General features: G+C 40.6%; 1 protein-coding gene across 2 annotated transcripts in view; it reads right to left on the bottom strand.

Moving 5' to 3' along the window:
• Positions 1-6,996: 6,996 nt before the first annotated feature.
• Positions 6,997-18,132, bottom strand: part of LOC147747105 (vitamin D3 hydroxylase-associated protein-like) — a 289,799-nt gene continuing 278,663 nt past the window's right edge. For both annotated transcript variants that reach the window (XM_086952355.1, XM_086952356.1), the window contains exons 14-15: positions 16,919-17,064; positions 6,997-7,994 (exon numbers count right to left, since the gene is read on the bottom strand). In XM_086952355.1, coding sequence (XP_086808481.1) covers positions 7,860-7,994; positions 16,919-17,064 — 281 coding nt within the window. In that variant the 3' untranslated portion in view covers positions 6,997-7,859. The remainder of the gene's footprint in view (positions 7,995-16,918; positions 17,065-18,132) is intronic.

The raw sequence follows: 18,132 nt of genomic DNA, 5'->3' as shown, positions 1-18,132 counted from the left end.
TCTTGAATGTCTGGTAAAACTATCACTTTATTAGCGAAACGGACAAATGGTTTGTTTTTCTGTGGTTATTAACTGAAACCCATTGAAAAGGATCGTTTTAAAATGGCACTGTGAAAATATGTTGTAAAGGAGGGGTGAGTTTAGGGAGTGACACTGACACGCGTAGCTTCGCTGCAGAGGCAGTATACGTCACAGGGTTTGCGCTGCGATTGGTCGACATGCGTCACAGCCAGCGCGCTGATTGGCTCACGTGACCAAAAAGAGCTGTTAGCTGATTGGTCATTTCTGAAAACTGGTTTCTCATTGGTTGAGCATGGTAGTGACGTGGCTTAACCTGATTGGCTTGTTGGTGAGTTTCGCGCACGGATTGGTCAGAGTAGCGGAACAACAGAAAAATATTTACGATCTTTTCTAAATTGTACGGAATAGTTTAAAAACATGAGTTATTGGTATAAAGAAGAGAAAAGACCTTCATGGTTTCAGAAAATTAAAAATGTATTCAACCCTGACAAGAAAATTGAAGCGCGTGGTGGAAAATTACTTCATAAGTACAAAACACCCGCAGCATATATGGAAGGAGAATATGGTTATCATACTGTTCTCTGGTTTGAAAATTGGATGCAATATACTAAAAATGATGGTGTTTTAGCCAGGCCAGAAGATGGATCATTTAATGTTAAAGTTTTAAGATACTTAAGAGAGAAAATGCTGGCTCTTTCACCAAGACCCAGACCCACTCAATTTGAAGCTTTAGTTGAATGGGAAGTTGAAATGATGGAACTTGAGCGAGAAAATTGGGGAAAACCGAGAGGCATATATAGGAAAACCCACCAAGATAAAGTGCATCGTTGGATGAAAGGAGACATGTATGAAGGATTTTATCCGGTTTTAGAAATGGTTATAGAAACATCAGGTGAAAAGAATTCCCAGAAAAAAAGGTCATTTTGATCAAGAATTAGATGATGCAGTTTTAGAGGATATGTTAAATAGTCCTCCACCTTATCAGCCAGGTTGGTCACATTCTACCCCAAGGAGTCTTCCGGGTATTTCTCCTAGTTCACCTAGGGAGATTGAAGATTCACCCAGATTTATGAGATTACCTGAAAGGGCGAGATCGAGAAGCAAAACAAATACCCCAAGAGAAAGTTCTAATTCGATAAATAATTTCCCGAGAAATGATAAAAGGACAGAGTTGCCTGGAGATATACCAAATATTACAGAATATTTTAAAGCCAAGGGAGAATTAATTCAACAGTTAGCAAAAGGCATGGAAGCAGTGACAGTTCCAGTAACAATTGGCCCTGTTGTACCAGTTTTTGACCAGAGTGAAAATAGACATTCTGTTATAGCAAATCCTATAAATGCAGAAATTCAAAAAGTGGCTGAAAAATGTTATTCTGAGTTAACAGAAATCCACAAAGATAAGACAATGCCGAATTTAACTTTAAATCAAGGTTTGTCAAATGTCATACCATCAGTTGCAGAATCAGATTCTGGTTCCATAAATAAAACAGATTTAACACAAGTTCCTGAGTCTAAACAACTTGATGTTGCAAAATTAAAAGCAGATTTAGAAGAATTAATTATTGGCAAAATTGGTACTGACTGTTTGAAGCAATATCAGGATGATGAATTGCTATTCATTTGCAAGAGCATTCAGTGGAAAACTAAAAACCAATATGAACAGTTTGAAGAAGTGGCTGCTGAATTGGAAATAGATTTGACCCGCCAGAAACAATTGCAAAAGCATTACAGAGTGGATTTTTCTGAGAAAGATATAGAGAACCTAAATACCACAGGCAGAATAACCCATATAAAAGAATTAGTTGTGTTTCTAAAAAGATTGGGTGATTTAAGTAAATGGAGAGTTAAGTGGACAAAGAAAAGAGAAGAAGAAAAGAGAGACAAAGGAGAAGTCTTTGGTGAATTTCCTATGAGGGAAATAGCTGGTGGGGGTTATGTTCATGTTCCATGGACAAGACAGGATATACTACTCTTTACAAATGATTTTCCTCGGCTGAGAGAAAAGCCGGTGGAATGGTATTGTCAAGTTGACAGATTTATTAAAGTCTCAAAAGTTCCGTGGATTGATCTTGGTGGTTTCTGTGACATTGTTGTCCCGTCAGATCTTTGGACAGAATGTAAAATTTCTGTTAGTTGGCCCAAAGAGGAACCGCCTCGTCATAAAGTAACAGGTGCTCCTTCAGATATTGTGATGGATTTCTATGAAAAAGTAATTGTCTGGTTGAAAGACAAGATTCCTGCAAAAGAAGTAGATTGGGTTAAAATAGACAGAACAAATCAAGAACCAAAAGAATCAGTTCATTCCTATTATGAGAGGTTACTCCTGGTATTTAAACAATACAGTGGTTATAAAAAATTAAGTGAAAGTGACATGAGCCACTTCATTTACAGGTTTGTTTATGGCCTGAGACCTGAGATTGGGGATATGATTAGAACTGGAATTGTTGGTTGGCAATCACTCTCAGTTGAGGACATCCTGGGAAAGGCAAAATACTGCAGTGATGAGTTAGATGCAAAACAGAAGAAACTCAAGGAAAAGGCAATGTGGGCACAAGTGAAAGTAGCTGAACAGCAGATAGCAACATTGGAAAATAAAAAATTTCAGCAGAATCCAGGGAAGTTTAAAGGAAACTTTTCAAATAAGCCAAAAAGTTAATATAAATATTAAAGAGCTAAAACAAAAGCTCCCTTGTTTTATTGCGGCGAAATTGGACACTGGATGCGTGAGTGTAAAAATCCGCCCAGAAATTAAAGAAATTCATCATTAAATCCACAGATGCAGAGTGAGGTTAATCAGCAGCAACAGCTACAGCGACAGTTAAATGAAATAAGTCAGCAGCAACAGTTTCAGCGACAGTTAGCGAATCAGCAGAACCAATTGAATCAGCAGAACCAAATTCCACAGCAACCCTTGCCAAATTGCATGAATACACAGAGATACAGTCCAGAGACGGGTTTCTGCAGAACTGAACAGGTAAAAAGATCACAAAAAGTAAATGTCTCAAATGTCTCTCAGCAATTATGCCTAAAAGAAAATGAGCATATCAAACACGGAGCTAAGAGGGAAACACAGACCTAGGTCGCCCTCCACTCAGAAAGTCATCAATACACTAATGACCTAGGTCAGTTTAGGGCATTCAATTTTAAAAGAGCTGGCGTATAGCTTATCACAATTTTCTTTCAACAGACACACCAACCACTTCTCATCAGTAAGGGGTAGGGAATACACCAGTCAATGGCCCATCTTAAAAACAAGCCCGCTCCCTATCCAGACAGAAGCAAAAACCCTCACCCAAATTTGATGAAAAAAATGTGTGATAGCGCGATAACACCTCACGGGCGCACCAACAATGGGACCCCTGGTAGGGACTCACCAGGACGGCCCTGTTATCATCATCGGTGCTATCGGGCTTAAAGAAACATGTCCAAATGAAAACCAACTGTGTTACCAGTAATAAGTGCAGTGGAAAATATACAAAAACAGTGATGTCACACAACATAACCCATATATACACAGAACCCCGCAAAAAGCACGAACAGATAACTTTATTCTTGTTCTTCTATGCTGTTTGCGTATATTAAAAAAGTGAAGATGGCTACTACCTATAGAGCCATGTTCTCCTTGCGAACATGTTTCATTGCCATGGTGATATTCAGGCAATTTCTTCAGTGCAACAACTTTTTATGCCACTGCATTGGACAACATGGTTTCAAATTACTGTCATGGGAATAAAAGCACATAAAAACGAGTTTTACTTTAAATGCACCACATGTATGTTTAGATAAGCCACTGTCAAAGCCATGCACAAACATGTCATAATTACCCTCTATCGGCAACAGTTTCTCATACCAGCCAAGAGGTCTTAAGCAAAAGGTATTTGGGTTATCTCCATTCGTGAGTAACCTAGCCACTCCTTCCGTTATCCTTATCTGTAGAAACAACACCACACAACTTTGAGCAATCCTCACTTACCCTCTTTTTCTTCCTGCAGGTAATGTATAGCCCCCTTAAACTAGTTTACCGGTAATTGGAGCGTGATCGACGTTCTATCATCCCTCGAGCACTTGCCGACTTCAATACTTCTGTATTTACGTTCTTGCACTCATTGATCAACCAATCCAGTGGAATGCGCTATTCTCGCGCTATTTTGGTGACCATCTTGTATTGGGATTGAGCTCATAGTGTTCTAATGCAGCTATGTTACAGCATCGTCTTTTCGCGAGATCGTAGGAAGGATGTCCTACTCTCGCGTTGTTTGGCGGCCATCTTGCTTAGGGCAATACCTCGTTGGTTAAGCTTATAACTCCGCTATCGCGTTCTTCTCTCACGAGATCATGCGATGTACAGACAAATCGAATCTTTATTCTCTACGTGTATAAGTGAAGTGAATAATATCGTGTTAAAATTATGTTTTACAGGTTTACATTGCAATAAGGTGAATGTTCAAAATTATTGATGAAATTTAGGATGGAGTTTTATTATCGATCCTGTTATATGGTGGGTGGTATATACTACATCCTATAATACAATCATAGGAATGTAACAGATTGTAAAAAGTTTTTATAGGAAGTGAATCTTATTATCGATCATAATGTATGATGAATGGTATACAATGCCAACATGTACTAGATGGCAGTATAAGTCTACACAAATAATGTATTAGAAGTCCAGATACATTAAATGAACATTACCACTATTTTCACGGTCTCATGTCTATTTCAACCACAGATAGAATTTATTCAACTTTTTTTGCGAGACACCCTCATGGATACAAAGGAACATCCCAGACCAGATCTAACGTAGTTTGTTCCATTCAAGAAGCTCGTTCAGACCGTTTTGCTCACTTCCTTCCTTATAAATCCATCTGGCTTCTTTTGTAGTCAGTAGTCTCTCCACTGTTTGTGTGTCTCCAAATACTAAGGACATGTATGTGTGTCACATGGCACACAAGCCAGAAACAGGGGTGTAACAGGGTGTCAAAGTGACACCCTGTCCCCCAAGCAAATTCGGTATTTTTACCGATTCGGTAATTACCGAATCGGTATTTGCTATTGATTCCCATGGGCTTCAAGGCCCATAGGAATCAATGGCAAATACCGATTCGGTATTTACCGAATCGGTGAATACCGAATCTTACCGATTCTGTAAAAAATACCGAATTTTTACCTACATCAGATTTACCGATTCTAAAATACTGAATCGGTAAAATTCGGTATTTTAGAATCGGTAAAAATGATTTACCTACAATAATCTTCCAACATGCCATGCATATACCTACCTCTCTTTAGGATTTTGAGGTATGGGGGATCTTCATATTTCCCAAGGGGTGTTACAGTCCTACAACAATTTGGGGTTCTGGAAGCTAGGTGATTTTTACAACTATACCCATTTGAGAACCTCGGAATCATTTGAATTGTAATCTGATCCCCAAAGTAGAGGATTGTGGTTAAGCTCTAGACAAATTATAGGCTTCCTTAAGAAAAACTACACAATGATCAATGAGACGGAAAAAAAATTCTCAAAACATTTCCTGAGAAGAATGTGAGCGGTGTTGATAACAGGTATCGGGTTTTACGTCAAGGCACGAACAATAAGCTTATTGATGAGATGCTTCCAAACATTGCCCAGGAAGCAAATCGTCGTTTTAGTAATAAGGAATGGCAGTCATTGTGTGGAATTGGGAATAAGGCTTTGAGGGCACCCAATTTCAAAAGAATGTCTTGTTTGTCGAGGTGGCTGGCGTATTACACCCCCCCCCTTAGGCTGCATAAATTGTTTCCTTCAACTCCTAATCACTGTTTTAGATGTAATACTGTTGGGGCGGGAGAATGGGCTCAAATATTTTTTACATGCCCTAGACTGCAACATTTTTGGGTATGCGATTTTTAGGTTCATTAGTTGAGGCATGTCCATGGTCATTCTCCTCTCAACGTCGCTGGCCTTATTTGTGTTCTCCCACGCAGACTTACAACTGGCAACATTTTGGTAATACTTTGTTCTTATAGCAATAGCGATAGCTAGATCTGAGATGCTGCAGAATTGGAGATCATTGAAGGTACCAACAATTGGCCAGTGGCTTTCTAAACTGGACTGGACCTATCAATTTGAAGAGGCTTGTGCACAGTGGGTAGGGGCCCTCCGTAGATTCAGAGCTACATGGGAGGATTATGCTCTGATCACTCAAGTACAGAACCAAGGATTTTTGTTCTATGATTTGTCTGTTGTATTGGCTCAGTAAAAAAAAAACAACAATAAAAAGTAAGTAACCTCTTAAGTGAACCTTTTAACCTGCCACATCCAGACATTTGCCTGGGGCTAATTGAATTAAGGGGCAGTAGAACTCTAGGATACCCCTTCCTACTAGTATGTTTGAAATTGTTAAATAGCTTTGCTAAGAGGCTTACGACTACCTTTCATACAACTTTGGGAAGATCTCTCACTCTTATTTTGACATCAACACCAATTACCTTCTAAAAAGTTCAAACCAGCACATTTTATTATGTGTAAATGAAAAGCGTAAATAATTTCAAAGCTGAAGTATCCCTTTTCATGTAAAAGATTAACATGTGATTTGCAGATGGTGAGCCTAGAATGTAAATGGTCCTACTATATTTCTTTGAGTGAAAATATTTATATTATTTTCTTTTTTAGACCACTCAAGCGTATACTATGTCTCAACTTGACATCTTTAACCTGAACTTGAAAGTTGATAAATTTAAAAAAGAAATTATGACATTAGGAATTCATTTCTTGTTAAAGCATTCTCTACAGTCAATATTTTATATTCCTCTAAAGCTTGGCTGGTATACTTTTCTTCATTATCTTTGGTTTCTTTAAATGCAGGCTTGTCTAGTTCATCAAACAACCATGAAACAAGTGCATGGACATTGAATGTGGCCTATATAGGAATGCATCACTTGATAAATGTGAGACTTGGTTCCACATACTTGAAGAAATGCATTGTACACATATTTTACATTGATGCTTTTATTATTTATCAAAATGATCATTTCTTTGAGAGCTTCAAACTATCCATTCGGGAATGAAAAGGTATGACAAAACACTTTTATAACAGATTAAAGGAAACCCTCTGTATAACTTCGGGAAGAGCTTTGAAGAAGGAAGTAACACATCAGTAGAGTGATGGGTGTTGGTGTATGGGCATGGCTTGTTGGCAAAGTGAGGTGCTGCTGGGTTGGCTTTCCAAGAGACAAGAAGGTGGCAGTTTTCTTGTCTGATCAGATATTTGTACGTTTGTGTTTGTGTGTATGCCTGGTTGTGACTGTGAAAGAGTGTGCATGTGTGTGTTTGCCTATGTGTTTGTCTCTGTGCATGTGCACCTCTAGGATCATTACTGGGGATATGATTAACCTCTGGATGCTGTTGAATACTCAGGTGTATGTGTGTGAGAGAGTGGGTGTAGTGTGTATGTGTGTGTCTGCCCAGGTTAGCCATCACTATTGGGGATATCATTAACTTCTGGATGTTATTGGGTGCATTAGGGTATGTGTGTATCTGTGGGAGTGTGTGTGTGTGTCTGCATGCTTGTGCAAGGAAAGGTGTACGTGGGCATTGACAAACCTTCCCAAAATGTCACACACTGACTGCCATGCATCACTTCCCTTCACATGAATGAGGCCAGAACTGCTTCACATGACACCTTTGGTATCTGCCACAAGCATATAGTTTCATGGGTAGAGTGCCTCACCCACCACATGCCTGAATATTGCAAGGATTTGCACGCCGATCTAAAGGAGGTAATCAAGCATGAGCTCCTAAATGAATTTTCTTATCTATGAATGTGTGGTTTCAATGGTTAAGTCACAGTGAGGATCTATAAGGAGCATCTTCTTTTCCTATGGTGAGTCACTCGTTCCACCTCCTTCATGAGGCGGAGGCACAGCTCCTCCTGCCACGGTAGAGCCACACACTGCACAGCCACAGGGAGTCCAACTCCGCCTCTTGCCCCCTGCAGAGCAAACACAAAGATGGACACCAGTTTAAGAGAAGAGGCATTCCATATGTGAATCTTATCATTCAATGGGTGGCCAATGGTTTCCACATAGGCATGACAATAACACAGAATGGAACAGATGAAATACCATTAAGATGTATTCCTTACGTCAGAAGCTGCTACTCTTTGCTTGCCCTTTGGTAGTCCTGACACTGTGTTTGCTATCCCCTGTCTCATGGTGCCACAGGAGAACTTCTTTCTGTAGTTTTCACGAGTGGCGGCTCCTCGGCTAAGGCGGAGGAGCGTCTCGCCACTGCCTTGAAGCAGCAAAAGAAAGGAAAAAATAAAATGATAATAGCGTAATGTTAATATCATTTCATTTTGACCTCCTGCTGCTGCAGCTTGCGTGAGGGGATGGGGCGGGGCTGCAGAGCATGGGAGGAGTGGTGGAACTCTTCTAAGTGCACAATGACTGTTTGACCAGCCCTCCCGGGCCACCCAAAACAGTCCTACGCACTTTCCCTGTTTTCCATTCAGGCTGCATTACACCCTGCGTGGAGAACAGGCCCACCTCTCCAGACCCTGGGTGAGCACTGTGTCACACCTCTCAGACCAATCACCACACTGTATTGCGGCATTGTGATTGGCTGCCGGGAGTGTGGGAGCCCTGGTGCTTCCTGTTTCTCCCAAGAAGCCTGGAAGATGACGCTAGAGAGGCGGCAGCAGACCGGGAGGTAAGAGGTTTTTTTTTAATCAGATACCCCCTGCCCCACTGCTGGTTCCAGGAAGCACCATGACTGGTTTCCACCCCTACCACACGAAAGAGAAAGCAGCTGAGGACCAAGTTCAAATAAAATCTTAAAACCATTGCAAAATCTTAAAGCAGATCCTTCCTTCAACTCGATGATATGCACATATAGCAAAACTTCTGTTTCTCTTCCAGATATAGACGTTGCACAAATCTTTTTATGTGCGTGTTTTGCCTCACGTTTTGAGCACCTTGAGCCACTCACTGCCTTAAATTGCAGTACCTAAGTCTGTATGTAAAACATTGGTAAAAATGGCTGTAAACACAGTTTTCTAGGTAATTCTGCAGGAAGAATTAATTACAACTTGCCTCCATCCTGTCTCTGTGGATTTCGCCAAGTTGAACCTTATGAAATCTTGATGTGAGACACTGGATGAAAATTGGAAATTTCCAAAGGAACAGTAATCCAAAATCTACTACAACTCACTATTTCCTATTGAGCAATCAGGGTTCCACTTGGAATAGGTAAGTGATTTTGCATCCCGAAATTACTGATAACCAGAGGCCCTGATTATAAGTTCTGGGGTAAATTCAGATCCCTGTGCAAATGTTTGTTTGCACAGGGATCAGAATTACGAGCAGTGCTATAAACATTACAACATCCCAGTTTTCCTGATATGTTCTTGTTGGTCAGACCTCCTGAAACATATCAGGAAAAGGCCAGTACAAAAGCAAATCATGTGGAATTCAATGTGTGTTAAATACAGATTCAACCTGCTATGCCTCATTTTCAAATTAAAAACTCAGAAAAGAGGTAGTGTACCACATGTGGTAAATTCCTCATACTATTATGCATAACTTGCAATGACGGCCAAAGTATCAGAAATTTTGGGTAGAGGATTACTGCTGTGGAACTACCCCAAAGGTTGTAATGGTATCTTAAATGCTGAAAAGTCTGTGATTGCTTTTATCGGGGGATGGCCAACAAGAAATTTGGGAGCTACTGGTGGCTCACTCCAGCACTCTTGAAGTAGCTGTCAGAGGTGAAACTAAACCCAGTGCTCAATTCAGACTGTCTGTGTATATTAAAGAAGGCAGCACTGCTCATCAATAGACTGTGATGACCTGATTACGTTTTTGGAGTTCAGATTATACTCTGCTAGGGCGATGAAGTAACATTCTCCGTCAACATGATGGAAGAGCCACACTCCAAATTTACAGACATCTCTGTCCATTTGCAGGAACTGCTGTCTAGATGGTTCCTGTCAATGTATTGGAAGTGTGTCATACAGCTCTAACAGCATGACCGTGTAGCCCAGGAAACTTTCAAAAATTATTTTGTTTTCAAAAACAAATCCCAAATCTGGAATTTCTTTTTTAAATTAAAAAAATTAAAGACTACTTCACTATTGACGTTTTCTCACATGTGGGGCGGGTCATTTAAAAGATTTTACTTTCAGTAATGGCCACATTTTGATGGCACTGTGTAAAAGTAGAAGGGGGCCATTTGACCTCTCATTCTAAATCGGACTGGCAGCCAAATGGTCAAACCTGTGATGGAACTTACTCTCCCAGGTCATCAGAGGAGTATGTCAGAGACAGAGTTGGTGTACTCTCTGTCACATCTAGAAAATAACACGCCTAGGCAACAATAGGTCAATCTTATGACAAAACCTACTCTAACAAAATTATGATATCCATCAATAATTTTTTAAATAAACCAGGAGCAACCTGTGCCCTGGTTGAATACGAAAATTTGAAGATCAGATAGTACCAATGATGCAGATATGACAATAAACTAAACTATCGAGGCTGAATGAATAAAGTAAAATTGTCATAGACTCCCCAAGAATGAGTCTACAATTAAACATGGACTTAAGAATACGAAATGTCCACTGATACATATATATATATTTTGTTTAAAAAACATCTATAAATGATATTGCTAGTTCTGCCGCGCCACTAAAAGACGAGAGGGAAATACCCCTTGGGCCCCAGAAGGTTTTATTTGAGTCACGAAGCAAGAAAGGCTTGTCACGTTATATATATCAAGAATTTTAATTAGACTCAGTGAACACTTTTGTATTTTTATGTTGAGGAATCATTGTGGCTTTCCTGAAGAAGGGGTCCAGTAGGCCGAAACGCGCATAGAAAACAAGAAAATTCATCACCTAGCCACTTATGTAAATCTTGGCGTATTTAAATGTTCCTGTTTATTGTCAAGTTATAATTATCTTTAAACTATTGTCCTTTTTGCACTTTATACATGTTTCTCTACTATATATATTTGTGTTGGTTTATTGTAGGAAGTATGTGGCAATGTTATTGTGGAGTTTTTTATGTCTGTGGAATACATGTTCTATGATATTATTATATGAAATTGTATCAATAAATTGAAGTTTTGATGAAATTTAGTGTACACTGAGTCCATAATATCATGATTGTGTTAGAGTAGGTTTTGTCGTAAGCTTGATCTATTGTTGCATAGGGGTGTTATTTTCAAGAATTTTCCATGCCCTAGGAACTGTTAGCAGTAGCAGAGGGTCCTTTATTTTGACTTTAGGACTCTCTGTTGCTAACATACTAAAGGTCCGCCTGACTCGAAATGAGGCAGACGGACCTTAAGTTTCGGAAAGAGGGTACGTTGTCGCCATTGTAATGGAGTACCATCTCCGTCAAACTCCAAATCAGCATTAATGGGATAACTAGCCAAATCAATGGCAGCGGCTCATAACACTGAAACACAAACCATGTGAACTATGATGTCTGCAGCATGACCATCTCTCAATCTAGCTAATTCATAAGGAAATTGGCAAAGTTCTAGGCCCTGCTATATCAGTCACACCAAGTGCTTGAACATTGGGTCTTGAAAGAAGAGTGCCTGTAGTAACCAGTGCTGACGCAATGAAGTGTGGGACTGCAGGAGCCAGAGTGAAAATGTGTTAGTTGGACACTTGATCGGTGCCCCGAGCAGAGCTGATCATGGATACAGAGTTGAGAAAATCAAATGTTTCTTGTACATTCATCCGTGTTTGTGCATGGATGTGTGCACATTTGTGTGTGTGTCTGTGTGCATGTGGCATTGTGTTTTTTCCCTAGTAAACAATTTTGCTCCTTGGAAGCTATGCCTGATATCAAGGACCCCAAAGAGTATACACCATTCCTCCTGATAAAGGATTATTCTCTGGCACAATTTTGTCTGACATAATGGTGTCATGGGCAAATTTATGATCATCCTTGAATATTTTGAGCATTATTGTTCTAGTTGTGGCATACTTGCAGCCAACGTGATATATATAAAGAGCATGACTCGCCTACTTTTGGCCATTCCTGAAATAATGGTGGCTTCCCCTTGCATACTTACTTGTCAGTAGCATTTATTTAATAATGGTAACTTTTCCATTGCATTTCGCTGGCATCCTTACTTGAAATGTTTGGGTGGTCACTGCTGACATGTTACCACGTGTCGCCACTATTTTAAATTGATCAAATTTGCTAGTATTTCAGGGGAACTTTCCTTGAACTAAAGTAGCTCTCATAACAGATAAGGTTGAAGACCTCAATCTATTTGTTTCCTTTATCTTCAGAAGCTTAGAGCGAAGGCACCACATACTTCATTTGTGGCACTTTGGACCAAGTCCACTATTTTTAGCACTAGACACATATTGTGATACTACATTAGCAGAAAATTCAACCTGTGTATAGAAACCCCTTATCATTCATCAGTGCTTTCCTAGCCAGCATTGGTGCTGATTAGAGGTAACCGGGAGCTGTCTTGGACGCCTTGATACTGCCTTACCTAGTCCTGATCTGAGTTAATGAAGACAGTTGTTCTAAGAATCCTCTCTACTTGCTTTATCTTTTCCCTACTGGCAAGAACCCTAGCCTACACCTGCAAATGGGAGGATGTGCACGAGTTAAGTGGTCAGTCTCCATGCTTAATTTGTGTGGACCACAGAAACTAATCATTGGAGCTTGGGATTTTTTTTAACCAGAATTAGACCCAGAAGAATGAGGAGAGCAGCAAAAAAGAAGGAAGAAGAGAACGATGGGCTAACATTGGCAAGGGTGAAGCAGGCATAAAAAAGAAATTGCAAGAGTGATGTGAAGAGCTAGAATGTGTAGACAGATGAAAGAGGCAGGAGTTGGAATCAAAACTAAGGAAGCTTGGTATTTTCCAGCCCTGCTTCTGCTAAGCTCCTAAAATATCCTTTAACCCCAGGCAATTTTTTGTTTACAAATTAAGCACTGCCATGCCTGTGATACCATGGTAGGCCAATGTGTGCATGGGTTCTCTTCCAAAACCTATTGCATTTTGGTAGAGGCAAAGGCTGCTAGCACCCTCCCACAATTCGTGCATCACCTTTGCTAATTCACGCTGCGCATCTTGAACAACGTAGTCAAGACTTGCCCAGAAGCTGCCCTTCCATGCCTCTCCATCCGCTCATTTGCAAAGACAGGCACTATTGTGTAATTCTGGTCTAGGTATCAGTTATCACGTGACCTCATGCACGATGAAGAGTCATACACTTGACTGCTGTAATGTGAGCAGTGAATATATTGTATAATAATAAAGAAATACCGTACAAAGCATCCAGGGATCCTAACAGCTCAAACTTAAAAATGTTCCATTGATAAAAAAAAATAATTTTAAAGCATCATTTTAATTCAGCAATGCATGCATCTAAATCTACTATATTCTTAATCTCCAGAAAGTTATTATGTAAGAAGTAGCTGGAATAACCAAACTCGACAAAGACAAGTTCTTGATAGAGGTTCATTGTTCTCATTTTCTGTCAAGCACTATCCCCAACAGACCTCGAGACAGAAATATCCCTTAAAAACCCTCCTATCGAGTTCCATCTCTGTCTTCATCACAATGGCCCAGACAACATACAGGTGTCAGAAAAAAAGAGAACATAAACTGCAGTATCTCATGTTGAATTTATAGATAAGGAATGTTTCCCTGGAAATAGCTTCTTTGAAGCTAAGTTAATGGGGGATTTGGGGAATTCATTTTAATTAATTCATATCATATGAGCTTGAGCCTTCCCTGAAACATAAGACATGATACTGTTTGTTATTGATCTCCGTATTAGCCCTCTATAAAGGAAGCAAATTGAACTTGTTAGAACTGTTGGTCTCTAGTTAGCAGTGGTAGGTACCTTTGTTCAAATAGGGACACTTGCTTCTAGTGAGGGTAAGGGGGATACGCACTTTAGATAAACCTTGCTCACCCCCTTGGTAGCTTGGCACGAGCAGACAGGCTTATCCTAAAGGCAATGTGTATTTGTACTCAAAACACACATTAATACAGTGAAAACACCACAAATAGACACTACACTTGTTTAGAAGAATAAAGTATCTTTATCTAAACCAAACGACAAAATTCCAACATACAAGTATTAAAATATTACTTTTAAAAGGTTTCAAGCAACTCGGTCCGTAGAAAACAATGGATACTTAATCTTACACAAAGTACCTGTAGATGCGCTGAAATTCACGAGGCCAAACAGCTGCAGAGAAGAGAAACATTGATAAACAGAGGGGTGCGCTAGTTCCTGAGTCCTTGGGGAGGCGATGTACCAGTTCTGCTGCAAGCAGGAGAAGTGATGAGTCGAATCCGGACTGTAGGGAGAAGTGATGCGTCGATTCGAAGATGGTTCTGGTCTGCAAGTGATATGTTGGGAAAAACTTGCCACACAGGTGCAATGCGTGGAGATTCAGGATGCATTGGTGGTCCATGTGTTGCTGTGAACAGGTGCTGCGTCTGGTTCTTTAGCCGCGATTCCACAATGCATGCTTGGAGCATGGCGGCATTGTGTCAGAAAAACAGGTGATGCATCAGTTTTCTTGATTTCTTCATCCTTTTTCGGCTTTCAGTAACAGCAACAACCCCCAGAGGCCCAGACTGGAACAGGCACCTCCTGGCATGTCAAAACTCACAGCATAGGAGTTCAAGGTAGCTGATGGTGAACTCTTTGTGTTCCTGAGACTTCAGAACAGGATTCCAGCACACACAAGCCTTTAGAGATTCTTCTTCAAGCAGGTTTCACAGCAAAGTTCCAGTCCTTGTCCTTTCCTTGGCTGAATCAGCAACTGCAGGCCAACTCACACAGCACACAGCAAAGGGGCAGTATTCCTCCGCACAGCTCTCCAACTCCTCTCCTTGGAAAACGTTCCTCTTGAGTTCAGAAATGATCTAATTCTCTGAGGTTTAATGTCCAATACCTATATATCCCATTTTCTCCTTGTTCTCTTTGTGGCAAGGGTCTCTCAGCCAGTCCAAACCTGTTCTTTCCTCTCTAATGCAGCAGGACCACAGGGGGTAGACAGCATTGTGCAAAGGAGACAGGACCTATTCAGGTGCCAGGGAAACTCCTCCCACCACTGAAAAAGCAGCCGAGGTCTATCCAGTTCAGCTCTGAGTCACCCAGGCAAGGCAGGACACACCTCAACCCCCCTGGTGGCTGTCTACAGTGACTGCATATCCCCAGCCACTTTCACTCCTAAGCAAGACAATCAATACACAAACAGACAGAGGCACACAGAATGGTTATACAAGAAAATGCCTACTTTCTAAAAGTGACATTTTCAAACACACAACCTAAAAACCCTCTTTACTAAATGATGTGTTATTAAATTCTGAGTTGAAAGAGCCTAAACTCCATTCCTCCATCTTGTCCAAATTTATTTTATTTATTTGAAGAGTTTTATATAGTGCTGGCTAGACCCGGAGGTATTATAGTGCTTTACATGAGGAACATTGAGTTACAAGATACAAATTACATCTGTTACAAGAGCATAGTAAAAACACAGGCAAAAAACGATTTTACAGTAGTTTGTCGGAGGAAGGGGGAGGAAGGACACACAGACAAGGAACACTGTGCCCAATGTCCAGCTGGGTAGGTGACGGCCGAGGGGGAAAACCAGGGCCAATCTCCTCTATAGATGTCTAGCAGCTCCACCAGGCATCAGCCAAGTTGCTCAGGTCTCGGAGGTCAGGGATAACAAAAATAACAGTTTTGCATTGTTACATTTAGTTACAGTTGCATAAACAAACATAAAAGGAAAAGTCCCAAATGGAGGATGGATGGAAATGGGGAGGGGAGTAGAAACAGGGGGATGGGAAGCAGATCAGTTCTGGCAGACCGGCAGGGGAAGACAAGTATCTCATGGGAGCCCAACAAGATTAGATTAAGCTGACCCAAACCCAGGTGGGGTCACATAGTCACTAAGTCCAGTGCCAAATTCAATCACCACATTGGGTCATCTCGGTAATTTGGGGGACCACAAGGTGGGGGAGAAAATAAGGGAGCCTCATTAGTGTCCATTAATGTCTGGGGGGAGAGAGCATCCCAGAGGGGGCCATTCAGGGGCAAAGGACAGGCAGGCGACCAGAAGCGTGGACCGGCGGCAAGAAGTGATCCAGAAATCGGTCGAGGCCAACAAGATGGTGGGCCCAGAGTAAGAGTCACAACAAACTCAGCACAAAAGGGCGGCCCCCAGATCAGTGCATCCAATGAGAATCTATACTTGTAAGATGTTACAAAGGATCTCCCATGTTATCCTAAGGGTCAGTTTCAATAGTGAAAAGCGAAATACACTGTATTTCACCTATCAAGACTTGTCACACACACACACCAGTGCATGTCCTACCTTTCACATGCACTGCTTCTTGCCCATGGGGGTACCTGGGTCCTACCTGAGGGGTATCTTGCATGTAAGAAAAGGGAAGGTTAGGGCCTAGCAAGTGGGTGCACTTGCCAGGTCGACATGGCAGTTTACAACTGTGCACAGACACTGCAGTGGCAGGTCTGAGTCTTGTTTGTAGGGCTACTTATGTGGGTGGCACAATCAGTGCTGCAGGCCCACTAGAAGCATTTGATTTATAGGCCCTGACACGCTTAGTGCGCTACATAGAGACATACCAGTGAATCAAAATATGCCAATCGGGGACAACCAATCCAAATAAACATTTACACAGAGATCATATGCACTTTAGCACTGATTAGCAGTGGTAAAGTGCCCAGAGTCCTATAGCAAACAAAAACAGGTCCGGAAAAGTAGGAGGAAGTATCAAAAGGTTTGAGGATAATGCTGCAAAAAGGACCACTTCCAACAGAACTCAATAGGAGGTTCACTAGCTTAATGTAACAACTACAGAGGTGCATGTCAATTATTTACTAACCTCTTTTATCAAGTTGTCCCAGTGGTCATTGTAGTGTCCCTTGTACTGCTTCAGCTGCTCTTCATCATCTTCAGTCACTACTGTTACAGGTAACACTCCAGCAGGGAAATTTAACATATTGTATAGATATGTAGTGCTACTGGCATCTAGAAAAAATAAAAAGACACAATATTGTATGCAACTGAACATTTATATCCCAATTCAGAGATCATACATCACAAGATCCAGTGCTACAGTGTGAGATTTTACATGTAAATAAAATCATTCACTTGTCTAAGGTGTATTAAATAATATATGGTATACATTTTTATGAAATGTCCACAGATAGTAAAATGTATGCGAGTAACTCCATTTATTCTCAGAAAACATGTACCCTATTATTTATTGCTTTATGAACACCTTAATGCAGTGCTTCCCAAACGTTTTAGAATCTCAGCCTCATTTCTAGACCAAAAAACTTTTGCCACCCACTTAGCTTTAATAGACTTGAGGCAGCCTATTTTTTTTATGTGACTAAAGCATCATGAGGTAGTGCACTGTCAATTAAAAACAGCATATATTCTATCGAAATGGCCTCTTAATTTGCACAAACACAGTTTACTGATAAAACTATATTGCACACAAAAAATGTGCTTCATTTTTGCTTTCTTAACTGCTGAAAGCGTACAGTTCATTTACAGGTATATTACATTTTGTTGTGTGTTATTAAAAATGACATCCCACAGCCTATTTCTTCACACACTGTCTCCCCCAGCAACACTGTCACATAATTCACTTTTTTTTTTTTTTACTCTGCCTGCAAAGTGATAGGCGTTTGTAAATACCAAATCCTATATTAAAAAGAAGCACTTTACCAGAAGACATAGGCTGACATTTGACCTCTTTCTTTGAAGCACAGCAAGTATTTCAAGCTAGATGTAGAACTTAAAGGCATCATTATTTTTTGCTTGGACTTTGACGACCCACCAAAAATTGGCTTACGACCGAAGTGGTTAGCGACCCACAGTTTTGGAAACACTGTCTTAATGCTAATGTCTTGTATGGATGGATAATAGCACATCCTTCTGGTTAGCCAATCCTTTTTCTTAGTTTCACTTAAAGAAGGAAGTATTTACAGAAGCTCCCCATCACAAATAGGCATTGATGCCTGTCTCTAAGAAACTCTCCTCTGAGTATTATAAAGGCAGACATTGAGGAAGAGTCACATCATAGGG

The sequence above is a fragment of the Lissotriton vulgaris genome, chromosome 1_1, assembly GCF_964263255.1.
Source record: "Lissotriton vulgaris chromosome 1_1, aLisVul1.2, whole genome shotgun sequence".
In the NCBI taxonomy this organism is placed as follows: Eukaryota; Metazoa; Chordata; class Amphibia; order Caudata; family Salamandridae; genus Lissotriton; species Lissotriton vulgaris.
The sequence above is the reverse complement of the archived record's forward strand: the minus strand, read 5'-3'. Positions and strand labels throughout refer to the sequence as shown.